We start from the raw sequence: 19471 nt of genomic DNA, 5'->3' as shown, positions 1-19471 counted from the left end.
GCTAGAGTAACACCTTATTATACAAATAATGTAAAAAATAGTCAGGGGCGTAGCTAGCAGCATGTGAGCGTTTAAGAAATGGTTAAGGTTCAGAAAGGCCCAGGTGTAGGCCGAAAAGGTGGGTCTTTAGTCTCCGACGAAATACGTAATACGTAAATACGTAATACGTAAATACGTAAATTTCACAGCGCCTCCAAAGCGTGTGTGTGTGTATGTGTGTATGTGTGTGTGTGTCTGTGTGTGTGTGTGTACTGGCTGCCGTGCACGTGTGTGCATGCCGAATGGTGTTTGTCCATCCGGTTAAACTTTAATCTTTTTATAGTTTGTTGAGAATGTGTTACATGTCTCCTCTGTCACTCCCTTTACACCTTGCATTGAAATGTATCTCGTCTCCAGATCGTATTATATGATTTAACCTCATTACATCTATTGTGTCTCCAGTGTCCACATTAAGATTCGATCAGTCTGCCCAGCTCAAACAACCAAAATGTCCCCCTGTCTTAAATCAATATGGTAGCCATCCATGAAGCTGCGCTATTGCATGGACTTTTGCTTGCTTTTCGAAGCGGGGGAAGAAGCCGTCGGGTTTGGAACAGTCGCGTGCGATTACGTATTTCTGCTACGTAGATGTATGGGGATTGACAACTCATTGGCATACACTTGTATTCATTGTGGTCACAATGCGTCCCTGACCACCTCTGGAAGTGGTTTGACTGATCGGATCACAATATGTCCTCAATGTGTCTTGGGTGCATTTACACCTGTACCTTCATGTGGTCAAGCACTATCCCATTGCAAGTGTAAAGGGGATCTAAGTTTTCTCCATAAAGCGTCACTCTACTCCACCTGCTCTCTCTTCCTCTCATTATTTTCTATTTTTGTCTCTTTTGTCTCTTGTTTCTCTCACACGCACATTTTATCTTTATGTTTTGTTACTATATCGGTCTCCATCTCTCTCGTCCTCTCTGCAGGGATGCCCAGTGCTAGCAGCAGGAACTAATTAGCATATTTAGAATGCTAGAGTGCTGATGAGTGTGTGTGTGTGTGTGTGTGTGTGTGTGTGTGTGTGTGTGTGCGTGTGCATGTGCGTGCGCGCGAGTGTTCGTGTGTGAGTGTGTGTGAATATGTGCGTGTGTGACTGTGTGTGTCACAATTGACCAATGCAAGGCCAGTGTGTGTGTATGCGTGCGTGCGCATGTGTGGTATGTGTTCTTGCACATGTATGTTGAGTACATGGACTGAATCTGTCTTTGAATAGAAAGTGTGGATTGTGTTAGGGACCCTTTAAAGAGGGGACAGTTGATATTGTCAACAACCTGGTCCGATTTAAATTAATTAACTGTTAATAAATGTGTTAACTGTGTTAATACATACATACATACATACATACATAGATACATACATACATACATACATACATACATACAAACAAACAAACAAACAAACAAGCAAACAAACCATACATACATACAGTACATGCATAAATAGCACCATCAAATAATTAGATTAGAATACTGTAATCATTTCAATTGTATCCATCCTTTCATATGGAATGAAAGCTTTAGCAAAGGAGGCAAAGGATGGTGTTATGTCGGCTGCCTGGAGATTGTTTATTACGTTTTTTTAAGTGCAATGAACAGAACATTGCAAATAAACCAACGATGAATTATTGCACATCACTCACTTTTTCTCTACCTCCCTCTTTTTGTAATCCTTAGGCCTTGGCCACACTGATGCGTGGTGTCTGTCCGTGTGCATTCATTCCTCTGTTCACTTCCATTCATTTTCAATGACAGCTGTGTCCGTGGAGCACTCAGAAGCGTACGTATCCAGAAAATTTGCATACGTTTTGATGGACAGAAAGTTGAAGAGGGATGAACTTTTTCTGGATGGACGTATCGGATGGTCGGATGGTCGGATAGTCACTGTCCGTTTAGCAGAGTCGAGGTCTCGAGAGGAGGCGTTCCAAGATTTCTTTCAACCTTTCAAAGAAGATGGCGGCCAAGGCAGTGAAGGAGGCTATAATTAATGCTGTGTACATCATCCCGCTGTTGTACAACGTGATAGTCAGTGTCACCGTCTGATTTCACCATCTAATCTGGTCATTCGGTGGCATTTTATTGCCACATAAGTAACGTAGCGCACACAGCTAACAGCTAGCTGACGCCAGCTTTCTTCTTCTCTCGGTTTATAGGCGGGTCGCTGACACCTTCAAGGTGCTTACCGCCACCTGCTGTACAAGTAGGTTACTTGTACATGCAACGGACATAAATCTATCCGTCTATCTGTTCTGTCCATTTTCTGACGGATCAGTGTGGCCAAGGCCTTAATTACATAATGTAGAAATAGACTCATTTGATCTTGTGTGTGTGTGTGTGTGTGTGTGTGTGTGTGTGTGTGTGTGTGTGTGTGTGTGTGTGTGTGTGTGCGTGTGCGTGCAGGTGTGCTGTGGAACCTGTCGTCATGCGATGCTCTGAAGATGCCAATCATCCAGGATGCCCTGGCCGTTCTGACCAATAGTGTCATTATACCCCACTCCGCCTGGGACTCCTCCCCCAATCACCATGACGACCGCAAGCTCCATCTGCACACCTCCCAGGTGCTACGCAATGCCACAGGCTGCCTCAGGTGAGAGTACACACACACATTAAACACACAAATAGATCCTGTTTACGCATATACTCTCTCATTCACACACACACACACACACACACACACACACACACACACACACACACACACACACACACACACACACACACACACACACACACACACACACAAATGTATGTGAACATCATCATGTATGTACACACACCTACAGGTGAACACATACACTCACTGAGCACTTTATTAGGAACACCTGTACACCTGCTTAGTCATGCAATTATCCATTCAGCCAATCATGGCAGCAGTGCAATGCATAGGATCATGCAGATACAGGTCAGCAGCATCAGTTCATGTTCACATCAAACATCAGAATGGGGGAAAATGTGATGTCAGTGACTTTGACCGTGGCAGTTGGTGCCAGGCGGGCAGCTTTGAGAGCTTCTGAAACTGCTGATCCCCTGGGATTTGAACACAGAACAGTCTCTAGAGACACAGAATGGTGCGGGGAGGGGGAAAACATCCAGCAAGCCAGAGTTAGATAGATAGGCACAAAGCTCTTGCTGAAGCGAGCCTTTTTACAAATCAGGGATGTGTATTGCGGCCAGATGGGAGTCGGGTGAAGCATGAGTTTACGGGGTGGCTGGGGTCATGTGCTATGATAAGTGCTTTACGGGTGAAGGCAGTGTCAATGAGAGATGGGAGGTTCGGGAGTAGTGAGACTGATGGGCTATCTGTTGTGTGTGAGATTTTGAGGAGTTTGTTTCTGTTGAGCTTGGTGAAATAGCATGTGGAACAGTAGAGGAGAATGGGCTCAATGATACTCTCGGTCTCGCCCCACCTGGGTCTTGGTCTTGTCTTGGTCTCACCCCACCTGGGTCTTGGTCTTGTCTTGGTCTCACCCCACCTGGGTCTTGGTCTTGTCTTGGTCTCACCCCACCTGGGTCTTGGACATGTCTCGGTCCCAGGCCCCCCCTTGGTCTCTTGGTCTTTCTCGGTCTCGGGTTAGGTGGTCTCGACTCCAACACTAACCAACACTGGTTGTAGTGGAAGAGGGCTTGACAAAGTGCAAGTCACAGTAGAGTGTGCACTGATTTCTGGACAGAAATGCCTTGTTGATGAGAGGTCAGAGGAGAATGGCCAGACAGGTTGGAGCCGACAGAAAGGCGACAGTAACTCAGATAACCTCTTTACAACTGTGCTGAGCAGAAAAGCATCTCAGAATGCAACAACACGTCAAACCTGGAGGCGGATGGCAGTTTGGTAGCTGGTTGACACTGAGCTGAAAGCTGATACCTACCCAGGAGCAGTACGGTGTTCCTCATAATAAAGTCTATATCTCTGCTCTCTTCTTCCGCTTTTAACTCTTGGGAATATACAGTATATAGATCAAATTGTTATGTTATTGCTTTTCTACAGACGCTCTACAGTGTATGTGAAATGTGTGTGTGTGTGTGTGTGTGTGTGTGTGTGCAAGAGGATGATTCATAAATAATACTTGAGATTTAAATGAGACACACTTTTTTGTTTGTGTCTTGTCTCTGTTGAATCTCCACTACTGTGTGATGCATATACTCCCCAGTCCTATGAACATGACTCTATGCATACAAAGTCATAATTCTCTCTCTCTTTTTCTCTCTCTCTCTCTCTCTCTCTCTCTCTCTCTCTCTCTCTCTCTCTCTCTCTCTCTCTCTCTCTCTCTCTCTCTCTCTCTCTCTCTCTCTCTCTCTGGTAACCATAGCAATAGCTCCACTTGTATGGGACCTCTGTATGTCAAGACATTTTTGGGATTGGGATTTTCCTGCAGTAGACAAAACTTTTGGTTTTGTCTACTGTGTTGATAAAATATGCTTTTGAGGTGATAACGCTCTTGAAATGATGAACTAAAGTGACATAGCTTTGTAGATCAAGGTGCTTGCATGCCCCACAGATGGTAACTTTTCAAAACACAGAAACATTTAGTGCACACTCATCACCTCATCACTCATCGCCTATGTTACAAACATAACGTTGAATAAACAAGCTACAGAGGACATCAAAGACATCAAAACCAACTAAAACCTAAAATAGTGTTTGATATTATCCATGCTTTGCTTTATGTATTTTTCGAGCTCAGTTCATCATGATATACCATAATAAATACTACTCAAAGAATGTATGTCTAATGCTGACAAACCCATGTTAAAATGAAGGTGAAGGGGAGGTGGTATTCTGCATGATGAGACATGGAGACTGCCAGTTCAGATGCCCACACAGAGGAGATTCATGCTCACTCATTCCCTCAACAACCGTTGTTGAGGCGTCCTTCAGCAAAACACTTAGAGGGAGAGTTTACCCAAAAATGTGTCTCCCACTGTAGGCAGCCTCCAGGGGAATCACTGCTACAGCCTTAGCAGGCATAGCTGGCTGTGTGTGTGTGTGTGTGTGTGTGTGTGTGTGTGTGTGTGTGTGTGTGTGTGTGTGTGTGTGTGTGTGTGTGTGTGTGTGTGTGTGTGTGTGTGTGTGTGTGTGTGTGTGTGTGTGTGTGTGTGTGTGTGTGTGTGTGTGTGTGCGTGCGGTGCGTGCTATTCATCAGCCTCTAGCGATGTTCAGACTAGTCAGCATGGTGGAGAGTGCAAACTTTCCAGAGAGCACGCCCCCGCATTCACGCGCACACACACACACACACTGTAGGCAATGCTATACCTAAACACATCGACTTGCATAACGTGCGTCGATGTGTCGAAATAAGTGAAGCAAAGATAATTAATACACTAGATAGCTCCGTTCCAATATCAGATTTCAAAATACAAGTTTTTAATGTCTTCTGTGTGCGTTAGACTTGTGTAGAATGGCTTTTATTTCAGGAAAAATCTGACCGGAAGTGATATTGTTGTTCACAACCAGCGGAAGCGGTAGGTTCGGCAGTGAAAGTGAAGTTGCCTCCTTCTATCACATGGATTTGTTATTCCCAACTCCCAAGTGACAGGGACAGGACAAGCTACAAAACATCGTCCACGATCATCTAAAGTGTGGGAGTATTTTAGACCAAGACCCACAATGTATCCAAGTTTGATGATGAGTTTGATGATGATGTAACGAGTGGTGTCCCATTTCCTAGGTAAAGATTTCAACCCCTAACCTTTTTGGCTCCATTCTGAAGGGCAAGGGGGAAAGCGAGGGGCACTCGAAAACAAGAGGTAGGGGTAAAAAATAAGAAATGGGTTTGGGCCTTAGTCTGATCTTGAAAATGTGTCGTGAAAACATCATGTCATGTAAGCAATATAGACCCTTTTCATGGGGGCCATTTTGTGTCAAAAAAGCAGAATAAACACAGGTGCAAGCAAAACACTAATGAGGGTTTCCAAATTCCAATCATGGAAGTTTGAAACCCTCATTAGTGTTTTGCTTCCACCTGTGTTTACTCTGCCTTTTCGACACAAAATGGCCCCTGTGAGAAGGGTCTATTGTTTGCATGAACTCGTTGACGTGACGACGCGTCGACCCAACTATCACCCGTCGACCCCTCCCGGAGGACGTCGAGAAGTCATCACGTGGTTTGAAGACCTGTTTTGCGCTCAAATCGCTGCCCCGCCCCCAGGCAGCAGCCTGTCACAGCTCATCTTGTCTTGTGTCTTTTTCACACATTTCTCTATTTACTTCTAAGCTACGTTATGTGGCTTATAATATGTGGCTTTGCACATTCGTTGTTTTTCTCACTTAGAGCACTTGTATTGTTGCGAGCGGGTCCATTAGCCTACTAACGTTACAGGGATCAGCTGATGCGTGTTCAACTGTGAAAACGGTGTGCACAGTTTTTCTACGGTTCCCAGGTTGAACGTTCATGTTACTTTCCTTGCATGTTTTAATGCACCAGTGTTTCCGTTTAAATCAACATTTTGCTACCTGTTGTCGGGGCTGAACTCTCCCTATCCTGACAGCTGTGTGACTGTGTGTGTAGCTGCAGTGAGTCTGAGACTAATCCCCAAGTGGGAAATACAGCCTCGGGCTGCAGAGGAGGAGGGAGGTGATGGTTAAGGAATTGGAGAGTTAACATTACAAAGTACAAATACCCAGAGTTTAGCCGCCCGCTTCGGACAGGAGTTGCAGTGAGACACGTGTGCAGCCCAGGCATCAAACTGTGTTAGCAGTAACGTTACAGTAAAGCCCAATTTATACTTGGTCTGTCGACACTTTTGAAACCGTCGCTGACAGAAATGAGGTCTTTGACGACACTTTCCAGTGTCGCCGAGTAGTGTCTCCTACCAAGTGAAATGTCTAATGTCGCTGACTGCGTCACATAGTGTCGCGCAAGTCTGATTGGCTATATAGAAGGCACGCGCGATTGACTTCCTTGTTTTGGTTTTTGCTGAAATGAATGAACGTGTCCCCGCTATTTTTATCAGCCTGTCCGTGATGTATGACTTCGTGAAAATCACAAAGAACACCGTGACCAACTTCCCAGAGAGAGAGGAGGTGAGTTGTGTGGTTGTGTGTCGTTATATGCGGCTGCAGCCAAGTACGTTACATCTTGCCTCCGTGGTTTCACTGTAGCGCCTGGGAACCTGACGAATCTGTGAGCTCATATTTAATTTGCTTTGACTGTTGGTAATTGGTCTGGTGATGTCAGGCTAGACAAACAAGTAAAAATAAATTGAGTCCGCACACTGGAATGACTGGCTCCCGGTCAGTTTAATGATAACGTTTCGATCACAGGGATCTTCATCAGATCCCTGTGATCGAAACGTGATCCCTGTGATCGAACCTCGTTGGCGGCGTTGGATTCAGGGTGAAAAAATATATAGTACTTGCAGGCATCGCGATCTGACCTTCCGTTTCCCAGAAAATGTAAATAATGTAATAATCAACTTTTGACATTTGTAAATCGATTCATAATCTTCCACGTCCTACATCTACAAATCAATTTTTTTCCCCCACCCCTAGTTGTCTGCATGTGCAGTTTCCCTCATGGGACAGTAAAGGTTTGAAATGCACTAAACTGAGTTGAAAATCATGTGCATGCTTTTGATTTGGCTGGATGTGTTGTGCATCTGTCATACTGACTGATAAGCACAAGACCTGCAGTTCGAGACCCGGAAAGGAAGCTATGGTCCTTTCATAAATGACATTTGTACACACACACACACACACACACACATACACACACGCACACACACACACACGTACACCGCTTAGAAAAGCACTCTATGTCAACTTGGCGGTCTCTCTTTGAGCCGTGTGCTCAATCCGCCACCAACAGTCTCCGGCTTAAACCCAACCCCACTTGCTTTCCAAAGCTGCCTCTCAAGCTGTTTCAAATGCTTTCTCCAGCTATTGAATGCTCTTCAAAAGAATTTCAAAGCCACTCTAAAGATGTTTCAAGAGGTGTTTACAGGTATTCACATGGCTTTGTGCATAAAGCGCAGTGTAAGTCTGTGTGTGTGTGTGTGTGTGTGTGTGTGTGTGTGTGTGTGTGTGTGTGTGTGTGTGTGGGTGGGTGTGCGCGCGCGCGCGTGCCTGCGTGTGTGTAATCAACATAACACAGCACCCTGATCCAACATTAGTACCTTTTGTAAAGGCATTAATGTCCATACTAGAATAAGTTGTTAAATATACTAAATACATAAATAAATAAAAATCACAAATTCGGATCATTTTTTATCAATTTTCAGTCATCAGAAGAAACTAAAGTAAAATGATCATGATATACATTCTGAGTGTCTCAAGGCTTTATCATCCCTCTGTAACATGTGTCCTCCCCTAATCTAACTGAAAGGTGAAATCAAGATGGGAATTGTAGTTTTCATGTGGATTCAATTTTTAATCTATTCCATGGAGAAGAATAGTGTTCCTATTATTCCTATGAGACACGGGTCTCCTAAGCAGGTTGAAAACCATTACCCTGTGCAACAACAATATGACACCGCTGACTCCAGCTCTGCACCTGCTGGAGCAATAGCTACACTAGCATGCTAATGTGCTGGCACAATGGGGCACTATGTGGGGCTTGTATTGTGTTTGAAACAGAGAAAAGCAGGCCAATTAAAGATATGTGTTTGTTTAATACAGTGTATCATGCCTGATATGACTGCAGACCAAAAGCTGCACAGATCTAGCTACATAGCCATCGGTGTGTTTTGTGTTGTTTCCTGTGGTTGTTTGTTTTTCCCAATACAAAGCCAAATGCATTTCCCAAAGCTTCTTGAACTAAGTTATCAGTTATTGCCAGTGACGTCTCTAGGCTTCAGACCTTTGTAGCAAGTAGATTATCTCTAACTCACCAAGGTGTTTAGAGGACTTGTGTGTGTGTGTGTGTGTGTGTGTGTGTGTGTGTGTGTGTGTGTGTGCACGCGTGCATCTGCGGATGCAGGGGATGACAAATGACGCTGTCAATGCACTGGTCCACACTGCGAAGTTCCAGATCAAATTGTGAGAGAGCTAGAAAGAAGGGGGGATAGAGGCATAGAGAGACCAGAGAGAGTAGAGGGCTACAAGCTGGAGAGATTACAAGGGAAAAGAGAGGGATTGAATGTAGAGATGGGAGAGAAGGAGGGAGTAACAGGATCCCAAAGAAGGGAGGTGAGACAGAGTAATGAAAGTGTCTCTGCTGCCCTCTGGGGTTGCTCTCCATCTTGCTATCTGTTCTGGGGGGTTAAAGCTACACAAGGACACAATGTTCAGGTCCCATATACCTCCGCTCAATTCCACACCTCTCACCCCACTCATTATCCCTTCTGTGTGTGTGTGTGTGTGTGTGTGTGTGTGTGTGTGTGTGTGTGTGTGTGTGTGTGTGTGTGTGTGTGTGTGTGTGTGTGTGTGTGTGTGTGTTCCTGCACGCATAATGCATGTGAAAGTCCATTATGCTTGTGTGGTGTGGCTTGTGCTTGAAACTTGCATGTGTCCCTGCAGCAGATCACTCTGTTTCTCATGCAGTGTTTAAAAGTGTCGCTCTGGATGAGAGCATTACCAAGCAAGCTCAATCTTTCCATCTGGCTTCCTGACAGTCATGCTCCTCACTGTATACATCATGGTCATGAACAGATAACAGAAACCATAGCTCACATCTTAAATGGTTGCCATGCATACAAAGGGCTTTACATATGTAGGCATGACAGATTAGTGGATCTGATATCAAAAGATATCTCTTCTATTTTCGGGTCTTCAATATCGCTTTTTAAACATTCTATTGTGAAGCCGAGCTTGTTCAGTGACGATTCAGATGTGTTCTCGAATATTCCAGCTAACACTCCTGATGTTGTTGTTGTCAATGAAAATCGTAGAGAGGTGTTTGTTCTAGAGGTTGGCTGTACCTTTGACCACAGCCTAGAGGAGGCCTTTCTAATCAATATGCTGAAATACCAACAGCTAGAACAGACCATTTCACAGTTGGGCTACAGGTGTAAACTTCTAGTTTTCGTATTTGGTAGCCTAGGTCATGTCCATAAGCTGGTTGTGAGAGGCCTTCAGATGGCTGGTCTCCCAAAGAGAAGGGCCAAGCAGTTAGCGAGATACTGTACAATATCTACTGTTATCGGAAGCCGCTCAATATGGAGGAGGCTGCTTTTTGTACCCATGAAGTGGATACTGACCGCTATCTTGCATTACAGTATAACTGTATATATCAACCTACCATGTTATCATCCTGTGTGTTTCTTATGTGTATGCATTGTTGTGGTTGCCGTCTGGGCACTCATGTAACTGACTGACTCCCAGCAATTGACTGCACTATTACTGTTTATGTCCTTTGCATACTTGTATTTATGTGGACATAAATAAATATTTCAAATGTGTGTGTGTGTGTGTGTGTGTGTGTGTGTGTGTGTGTGTGTGTGTGTGTGTGTGTGTGTTTGTTCCTGCACGCATAATGCATGTGAAAGTCCATTATGATTGTGTGTTGTGCACGTGCATATGCTTGCATGCCTCTGAGTGTGCATATGCCTTTGTGTACATTCTGTGTTTGTGTGGGTTTGTTTGAGTGTGTGTGTGTGTGTGTGTGTGTGTGTGTGTGTGTGTGTGTGTGTGTGTGTGTGTGTGTGTGTGTGTGTGTGTGTGTGTGTGTATGTAGGTCTGTATACAGTATGTGGATGTGAGCATGCATGTGTGTTCACTGTGTTGGTGTGCCCATGTGATCTATGTGTGTTGGTGTGCACATGTGATCTATGTGTGTTGGTGTGCCCATATGATCTATGTGTGTTGGTGTGCCCATGTGATCTATGTGTGTTGGTGTGCCCATGTGATCTATGTGTGTTGGTGTGCACATGTGATCTATGTGTGTTGGTGTGCACATGTGATCTATGTGTGTTGGTGTGCACATGTGATCTATGTGTGTTGGTGTGCACATGTGATCTATGTGTGTTGGTGTGCACATGTGATCTATGTGTGTTGGTGTGCCCATGTGATCTATGTGTGTTGGTGTGCACATGTGATCTATGTGTGTTGGTGTGCCCATGTGATCTATGTGTGTTGGTGTGCCCATGTGATCTATGTGTGTTGGTGTGCCCATGTGATCTATGTGTGTTGGTGTGCCCATGTGATCTATGTGTGTTGGTGTGCCCATGTGATCTATGTGTGTTGGTGTGCCCATGTGATCTATGTGTGTTGGTGTGCCCATGTGATCTATGTGTGTTGGTGTGCCCATGTGATCTATGTGTGTTGGTGTGCACATGTGATCTATGTGTGTTGGTGTGCCCATGTGATCTATGTGTGTTGGTGTGCACATGTGATCTATGTGTGTTGGTGTGCACATGTGATCTATGTGTGTTGGTGTGCCCATGTGATCTATGTGTGTTGGTGTGCACATGTGATCTATGTGTGTTGGTGTGCCCATGTGATCTATGTGTGTTGGTGTGCCCATGTGATCTATGTGTGTTGGTGTGCACATGTGATCTATGTGTGTTGGTGTGCCCATGTGATCTATGTGTGTTGGTGTGCACATGTGATCTATGTGTGTTGGTTTGCCCATGTGATCTATGTGTGTTGGTGTGCCCATGTGATCTATGTGTGTTGGTGTGCACATGTGATCTATGTGTGTTGGTGTGCACATGTGATCTATGTGTGTTGGTGTGCCCATGTGCGTTTGTACTCATGGGGAAGTAAAGGTGTTAAACTGAATCAATCTCAGAAAGCACAGCTGACATGGGGGAGTTGCCTTATGGGAATGGGAATGAACTGGTGTCAGGGCAGCAGGTGTTTGGATTATGGGTGGTGTGTGTTGCCGCGTGTATGTGTGTATTTTAACTTGTGCGTACGTACGCGGGTGTATTTGTGTACTTTCACGTGTGTGTGCGTACGTATGCGTGTGTTTGTGTGTACCGTACATACTGTACGTATAAGAAATGTGGGCCAAGCAGCTAATGATGCTGATGGACCCATATGTTGTCTAATCGGGAGGCGGTTGCAAGAGGCCCCTCCCTACACACACACACACACACACACACACACACACACACACACACACACACACACACACACACACACACACACACACACACACACACACACACACACACACACACACACAGGCGGTATCAGGCCAGACACGGTCTCCTGTGGAGGGGTTTCCATATCCTCCATTCAGGGGCTGTTTAGCTCCCTGCAGGTTGTTTTACCGCCAAGCCAGAAAGAAAACGCTACCTGCTGCCTCCACACTGCACAGTACACACTGTGTACTATATGTACCTACTGCCTCCACACTGTACAGTACACACTGTGTACTATATGTACCTACTGCCTCCACACTGCACAGTACACACTGTGTACTATATGTACCTACTGCCTCCACACTGCACAGTACACACTGTGTGTACTGTATGTACCTACTGCCTCCACACTGCACAGTACACACTGTGTGTACTATATGTACCTACTGCCTCCACACTGCACAGTACACACTGTGTACTATATGTACCTACTGCCTCCACACTGCACAGTACACACTGTGTACTATATGTACCTACTGCCTCCACACTGCACAGTACACACTGTGTACTATATGTACCTACTGCCTCCACACTGCACAGTACACACTGTGTACTATATGTACCTACTGCCTCCACACTGTACAGTACACACTGTGTGTACTGTATGTACCTACTGCCTCCACACTGCACAGTACACACTGTGTACTATATGTACCTACTGCCTCCACACTGTACAGTACACACTGTGTGTACTGTATGTACCTACTGCCTCCACACTGCACAGTACACACTGTGTACTATATGTACCTACTGCCTCCACACTGTACAGTACACACTGTGTACTATATGTACCTACTGCCTCCACACTGCACAGTACACACTGTGTACTATATGTACCTACTGCCTCCACACTGTACAGTACACACTGTGTGTACTGTATGTACCTACTGCCTCCACACTGCACAGTACACACTGTGTACTATATGTACCTACTGCCTCCACACTGTACAGTACACACTGTGTGTACTGTATGTACCTACTGCCTCCACACTGCACAGTACACACTGTGTACTATATGTACCTACTGCCTCCACACTGTACAGTACACACTGTGTACTATATGTACCTACTGCCTCCACACTGTACAGTACACACTGTGTACTATATGTACCTACTGCCTCCACACTGTACAGTACACACTGTGTGTACTGTATGTACCTACTGCCTCCACACTGCACAGTACACACTGTGTGTACTGTATGTACCTGCTGCCTCCACACTGTACAGTACACACTGTGTGTACTATTTGTACCTGCTGCCTCCACACTACACAGTACACACTGTGTGTACTGTATGTACCTGCTGCCTCCACACTGTACAGTACACACTGTGTGTACTATGTTTACCTGCTGCCTCCACACTACACAGTACACACTGTGTGTACTATGTGTACCTGCTGCCTCCACACTGCACAGTACACACTGTGTGTACTATTTGTACCTGCTGCCTCCACACTACACAGTACACACTGTGTGTACTGTATGTACCTGCTGCCTCCACACTGTACAGTACACACTGTGTACTGTATGTACCTGCTGCCTCCACACTGCACAGTACACACTGTGTGTACTGTATGTACTTGCTGCCTCCACACTGTACAGTACACACTGTGTGTACTATGTTTACCTGCTGCCTCCACACTACACAGTACACACTGTGTGTACTATGTGTACCTGCTGCCTCCACACTGCACAGTACACACTGTGTGTACTATGTGTACCTGCTGCCTCCACACTACACAGTACACACTGTGTGTACTATGTGTACCTGCTGCCTCCACACTGCACAGTACACACTGTGTGTACTATGTGTACCTGCTGCCTCCACACTGCACAGTACACACTGTGTGTACTGTATGTACCTGCTGCCTCCACACTGCACAGTACACACTGTGTGTACTGTATGTACCTGCTGCCTCCACACTGCACAGTACACACTGTGTGTACTATGTGTACCTGCTGCCTCCACACTGCACAGTACACACTGTGTGTACTATGTGTACCTGCTGCCTCCACACTACACAGTACACACTGTGTGTACTATGTGTACCTGCTGCCTCCACACTGCACAGTACACACTGTGTGTACTGTATGTACCTGCTGCCTCCACACTGTACAGTACACACTGTGTGTACTGTATGTACCTGCTGCCTCCACACTACACAGTACACACTGTGTGTACTGTATGTACCTGCTGCCTCCACACTACACAGTACACACTGTGTGTACTCTACTGTCTGTGTGTATTTCTATACACACACACACACACACACACACATACAAACACTTTCCTTTTGTTTCATTCCTGCAATCTACAACTCATTGTGGGCAAATAATAGGATGTTATGAGATGAATCAAGAATAAAGTGTGTGTGGTCACAGCTGGATTTGTTTCCATTTCCATATTTGTTTTATTGATATTAATTGTTTTCTGTGTAATTTGTGCCATCTGGTTATGACCCTCTGCTACGTGTGCCATCACACACCTACAGTACACACATGCTCACAAACACACAGAAACGCTCACACACATGCATACTACAGCCACCCCACACCAGCTGTTTGAGACAAAGTCACTCAGTCGTCATTTGTTCCTTGGACAGCATTAGATAGCCATCTGTCCCAGAGTCACTCATGTCCACCTTTCCTGTAAATATTGCATGACTCTTTAAACAACCCCAAACATCATATAAGATTAGAGACCTGTGAGCTACTGACTTAAACATCATATAAGATTAGAGTCCTGTGAGCTACTGACTTAAACATAATATAAGATTAGAGTCATGTGAGCTACTGACTTAAACATAATATAAGATTAGAGTCCTGTGAGGCACTGACTTAAACATAATATAAGATTAGAGTCCTGTGAGCTACTGACTTAAACATCATATAAGATTAGATTCCTGTGAGCTACTGACTTAAACATAATATAAGATTAGAGTCCTGTGAGCTACTGACTTAAACATAATATAAGATTAGAGTCCTGTGAGCTACTGACTTAAACATAATATAAGATTAGAGTCATGTGAGCTACTGACTTAAACATAATAGCAGATTAGAGTCCTGTGAGACACTGACTTAAACATAATATAAGATTAGAGTCCTGTGAGCTACTGACTTAAACATAATAGCAGATTAGAGTCCTGTGAGGCACTGACTTAAACATAATATAAGATTAGATTCATGTGAGGCACTGACTTAAACATAATATAAGATTAGAGTCCTGTGAGGCACTGACTTAAACATAATATAAGATTAGAGTCATGTGAGCTACTGACTTAAACATAATATAAGATTAGAGTCCTGTGAGGCACTGACTTAAACATCATATAAGATTAGAGTCCTGTGAGCTACTGACTTAAACATAATAGCAGATTAGAGTCCTGTGAGGCACTGACTTAAACATAATATAAGATTAGAGTCCTGTGAGCTACTGACTTAAACATAATAGCAGATTAGAGTCCTGTGAGCTACTGACTTAAACATAATAGCAGATTAGAGTCCTGTGAGCTACTGACTTAAACATAATAGCAGATTAGAGTCCTGTGAGGCACTGACTTAAACATAATATAAGATTAGATTCATGTGAGGCACTGACTTAAACATAATATAAGATTAGAGTCCTGTGAGGCACTGACTTAAACATAATATAAGATTAGAGTCCTGTGAGGCACTGACTTAAACATAATATAAGATTAGAGTCATGTGAGCTACTGACTTAAACATAATATAAGATTAGAGTCCTGTGAGCTACTGACTTAAAGGCCGGCTTTACCGTGGGGAATATGAATATATATTAATTCTTAAAAAATCTTAAATTTCGAATCCGTTGAAATTTTTGAAATTGCTTGTTCACAGCCAGAGAAAAAAATAAATGAAAAAAAAAAAAAAAAAAAATGGGCCAGGTGACGCGTTTCGACGCGAAACGCGTCACCTGGCCCAATTTTTTTTTTTTTTTTTTTTTTTTTCATTTTTTTTTTTCTCTGGCTGTGAACAAGCAATTTCAAAAATTTCAACGGATTCGAAATTTAAGATTTTTTAAGAATTAATATATATTCATATTCCCCACGGTAAAGCCGGCCTTTAAACATAATATAAGATTAGAGTCCTGTGAGCTACTGACTTAAACATAATATAAGATTAGAGTCCTGTGAGCTACTGACTTAAACATAATATAAGATTAGAGTCCTGTGAGGCACTGACTTAAACATAATATAAGATTAGAGTCATGTGAGCTACTGACTTAAACATAATAGCAGATTAGAGTCCTGTGAGCTACTGACTTAAACATAATATAAGATTAGAGTCATGTGAGCTACTGACTTAAACATAATATAAGATTAGAGTCCTGTGAGCTACTGACTTAAACATAATATAAGATTAGAGTCCTGTGAGCTACTGACTTAAACATAATATAAGATTAGAGTCCTGTGAGGCACTGACTTAAACATAATATAAGATTAGAGTCATGTGAGCTACTGACTTAAACATAATAGCAGATTAGAGTCCTGTGAGCTACTGACTTAAACATAATATAAGATTGGAGTCCTGTGAGCTACTGACTTAAACATAATATAAGATTAGATTCATGTGAGGCACTGACTTAAACATAATATAAGATTAGAGTCCTGTGAGGCACTGACTTAAACATAATATAAGATTAGATTCATGTGAGGCACTGACTTAAACATAATATAAGATTAGAGTCCTGTGAGGCACTGACTTAAACATAATATAAGATTAGAATCCATTGTCAACTATAATAAAGAAAATGTTCTATATTCATGTTCACTGAGGTTATGAATATGGAGCACCGAGCACGTAGCCAAGGCTGCCTGGGATCTGAAAAGCGCGAGCTGACGAGGCCATTCATCTTTGTCACAGCCTTGAAATGCTTCTCTTTCTTTTACTTTCATCACCTCAGATAGTCCTTGTGTGGGTTTAATTTTACTTCACCATACTTACACCAAAGACAACCAACTTTTTATAGCCTTTCTATTCATTCATTTTCGTTGCCTGTTCCGAAGAGGACTTCTTTCTCTCTTTGTGTAATTTTGATGAAGGCAACCGAGCAGCATTCTAATCATATATTAATTTTCTTTGTCCGGGCCCATTCACAGACCCTTTATTACATGGCTTTGTTTAATAGTCATCTGATTGATTGGCCAATCACTGCATTATATGTCTGTTATTGCTGCTAGCATACCGTTGCTACTGAATGCTGTTCTGATGCCCACAACCAACATCTGGGTCAAAACATGCAGTCAAAGCACCACTAGGTGCAGGGTTTCGGGTTATAATCTGAGCTTTGTGGGGGTCTCTAAAATAGACAAACTGACATGGGGTGGGGGGGGGGGGGGTTGGTGTGGCTGGGGGTCGGCAAATACGAGTGTCGGTTACTTTCTTAAGCGGTCGGTTACAAGAGAGCAAGAGAGACTCAAGCGCCCGCGCGCACACATACACACACAGCCTACTGTAGTGTGGGGTCAGCCCAGGGTTGTGAGAGATCTGATCATTGATCCGACACTTTCTCTCTCTCTCTCTCTCTCTCTCTCTCTCTCTCTCTCTCACCATCTCTCTTTCATACACACACACACCAGCAACAGCCCATTTTCCCACCCCACACAACACATGGTGCTGTCCAACGTGGTGAAGTGCAGCCACACTGTCATTCGCAACAAGATAATATGGTGCTTTGCTCTTTTGGAAAACTGAAACATGTTTCTTTTAGCCTATTATCTCGTTACTATAAATAATACTAATTACATTGGGAAACGCATTATTTGTGACGTATGTTAGACCCCCACAGGAGTATGTGTTCATGGGGTCTCAGACTCTCCTTGGGGGAGCTCAGCCCCCATTGGCCCCCGCATAACTCATCTCAAACCCTGGGTGTCCCTACTCAACAGGATACAAACATATGCCTTGGCTCAGGTAACAGCTGATATCATGGCGGTTGCTAAACCAGCTGAACAGTAACCTTTTAGGGCCCTATCTTCGCAATGGCGGTAATTTTGCGTTAGCGCCCGTTTTGCGCTGGAATAGCGCTGCGCAAAGCCCTAATTGTGGGCATCGGCCCGCTGCTCTTCGCATCATCTCGGCACAAAGCTCCATAAGGCGTGTTTATGCCCAAAAGCATTTTGTAGGTGTGATCATGCAAGCCACAGCGTCACGTCAGCAGCTTCCTCCTCACTGGGAGGAACAGAGTGAGAGAGAGGAAGAGGGCGAGAGAGAAAAGAGAGATGGGGAGAGCGAGAGGGAGAGAGAGGGGGAGAGAACGACAGAGGGGAGAGAGAGAGTGAGAGAATTGGAGGATGATTCAATATAGATACACCATTAGAAACTAATAAAACAAATTGTGATAATGAAAATGGCTGCTGATGGAACAATATTCCATTTGAACAATTACGCAGTGGATAATATCCCCATGGTGTTATATATGTCCCAAAGCGTGCGCTTACTGTAATTACCGTAGACGTTTTGTTCATATAGGCTATAACATACACATCTAAAAATATTTGTTTCTTTAATAGGGTAGGAATGTGTGAGATTTTACTTCTAACCTATTCCAATAGCCTATGTCAGAATTGTCCACTCTGGTTAAGCCATTGACTGCGGTCACGCCATCCGCGCTGTGGAGAAGCTGGTCTTGCATGCGTGCAATTGCAGGGAAAGATGTTACTGTACTGGCCGGACAAGTGTTGTGCCAAAAAGTTATTTGTGTTTTGAATTAGATTAGGGGAACGAACGAGGGTCGGTGCCCTGGGTGTTTTGGGCCGGCCATGGGGCTCACAGGGTGGGGAGAGGCAGCGCTGTGCGCGATCCCACGGAGGGAAATCAGTTTCTGGCAGCAAATCACTTTTTCGCACAACACCGTCACAACTTTCTCAAAAGCAATCTATTGTTACCTCACACCACAGACCTGTATGATCGGGAATTATGTAGCCTAATAAAACCGAATTCTCATTTTTAAATCAAGGTGTGTTTTTTCTGCAATGTAGGCTATAGTTGAAAATCAACGTGGCATTCTGAGGAGAGAAGAGTGTGTGCAGGCGTGAGGTGTTGGAGAGTGACATCCATGCCGTGCTTAATGTATCCAAGCGAGGATTTCCTGCACCGCACAGAGAATACTGTTTGCCCTCAGGCCTGGCGTAGCGGGGTTTTTTGTGCTAAGACTAGCTATTTGGTGGCATTAAAATTGAGAGCACCCAAGGCCATTTTTTCTAACACATTGCGCTCGAACGCCTATTTTGGCATGGTCAACGCCCAAACCTCTGTTTACGCTCGGAACATAGTGACGGTATCTTCGCCAGAGCGCAAAATGACACTTGCGGGAGGCAGATGATAGGCTAGAGGCCCACAGACATGCTGTCTGCACTTAGATCCCAGTGCAAAACTGAATGGTGG

General features: G+C 44.1%; 1 protein-coding gene across 1 annotated transcript in view; it reads left to right on the top strand.

Moving 5' to 3' along the window:
• Positions 1-19471, top strand: part of ctnnd2a (catenin (cadherin-associated protein), delta 2a) — a gene marked incomplete at both ends in the record, with an annotated part of 506376 nt that overhangs the window by 370930 nt on the left and 115975 nt on the right. The window contains one exon of the mRNA XM_083657360.1: positions 2442-2628. Coding sequence (XP_083513486.1) covers positions 2442-2628 — 187 coding nt within the window. The remainder of the gene's footprint in view (positions 1-2441; positions 2629-19471) is intronic.

This window comes from Poromitra crassiceps (genome assembly GCF_964638095.1).
Source record: "Poromitra crassiceps genome assembly, chromosome: 2".
Classification (NCBI taxonomy): domain Eukaryota; kingdom Metazoa; phylum Chordata; class Actinopteri; order Beryciformes; family Melamphaidae; genus Poromitra; species Poromitra crassiceps.
The sequence above is the reverse complement of the archived record's forward strand: the minus strand, read 5'-3'. Positions and strand labels throughout refer to the sequence as shown.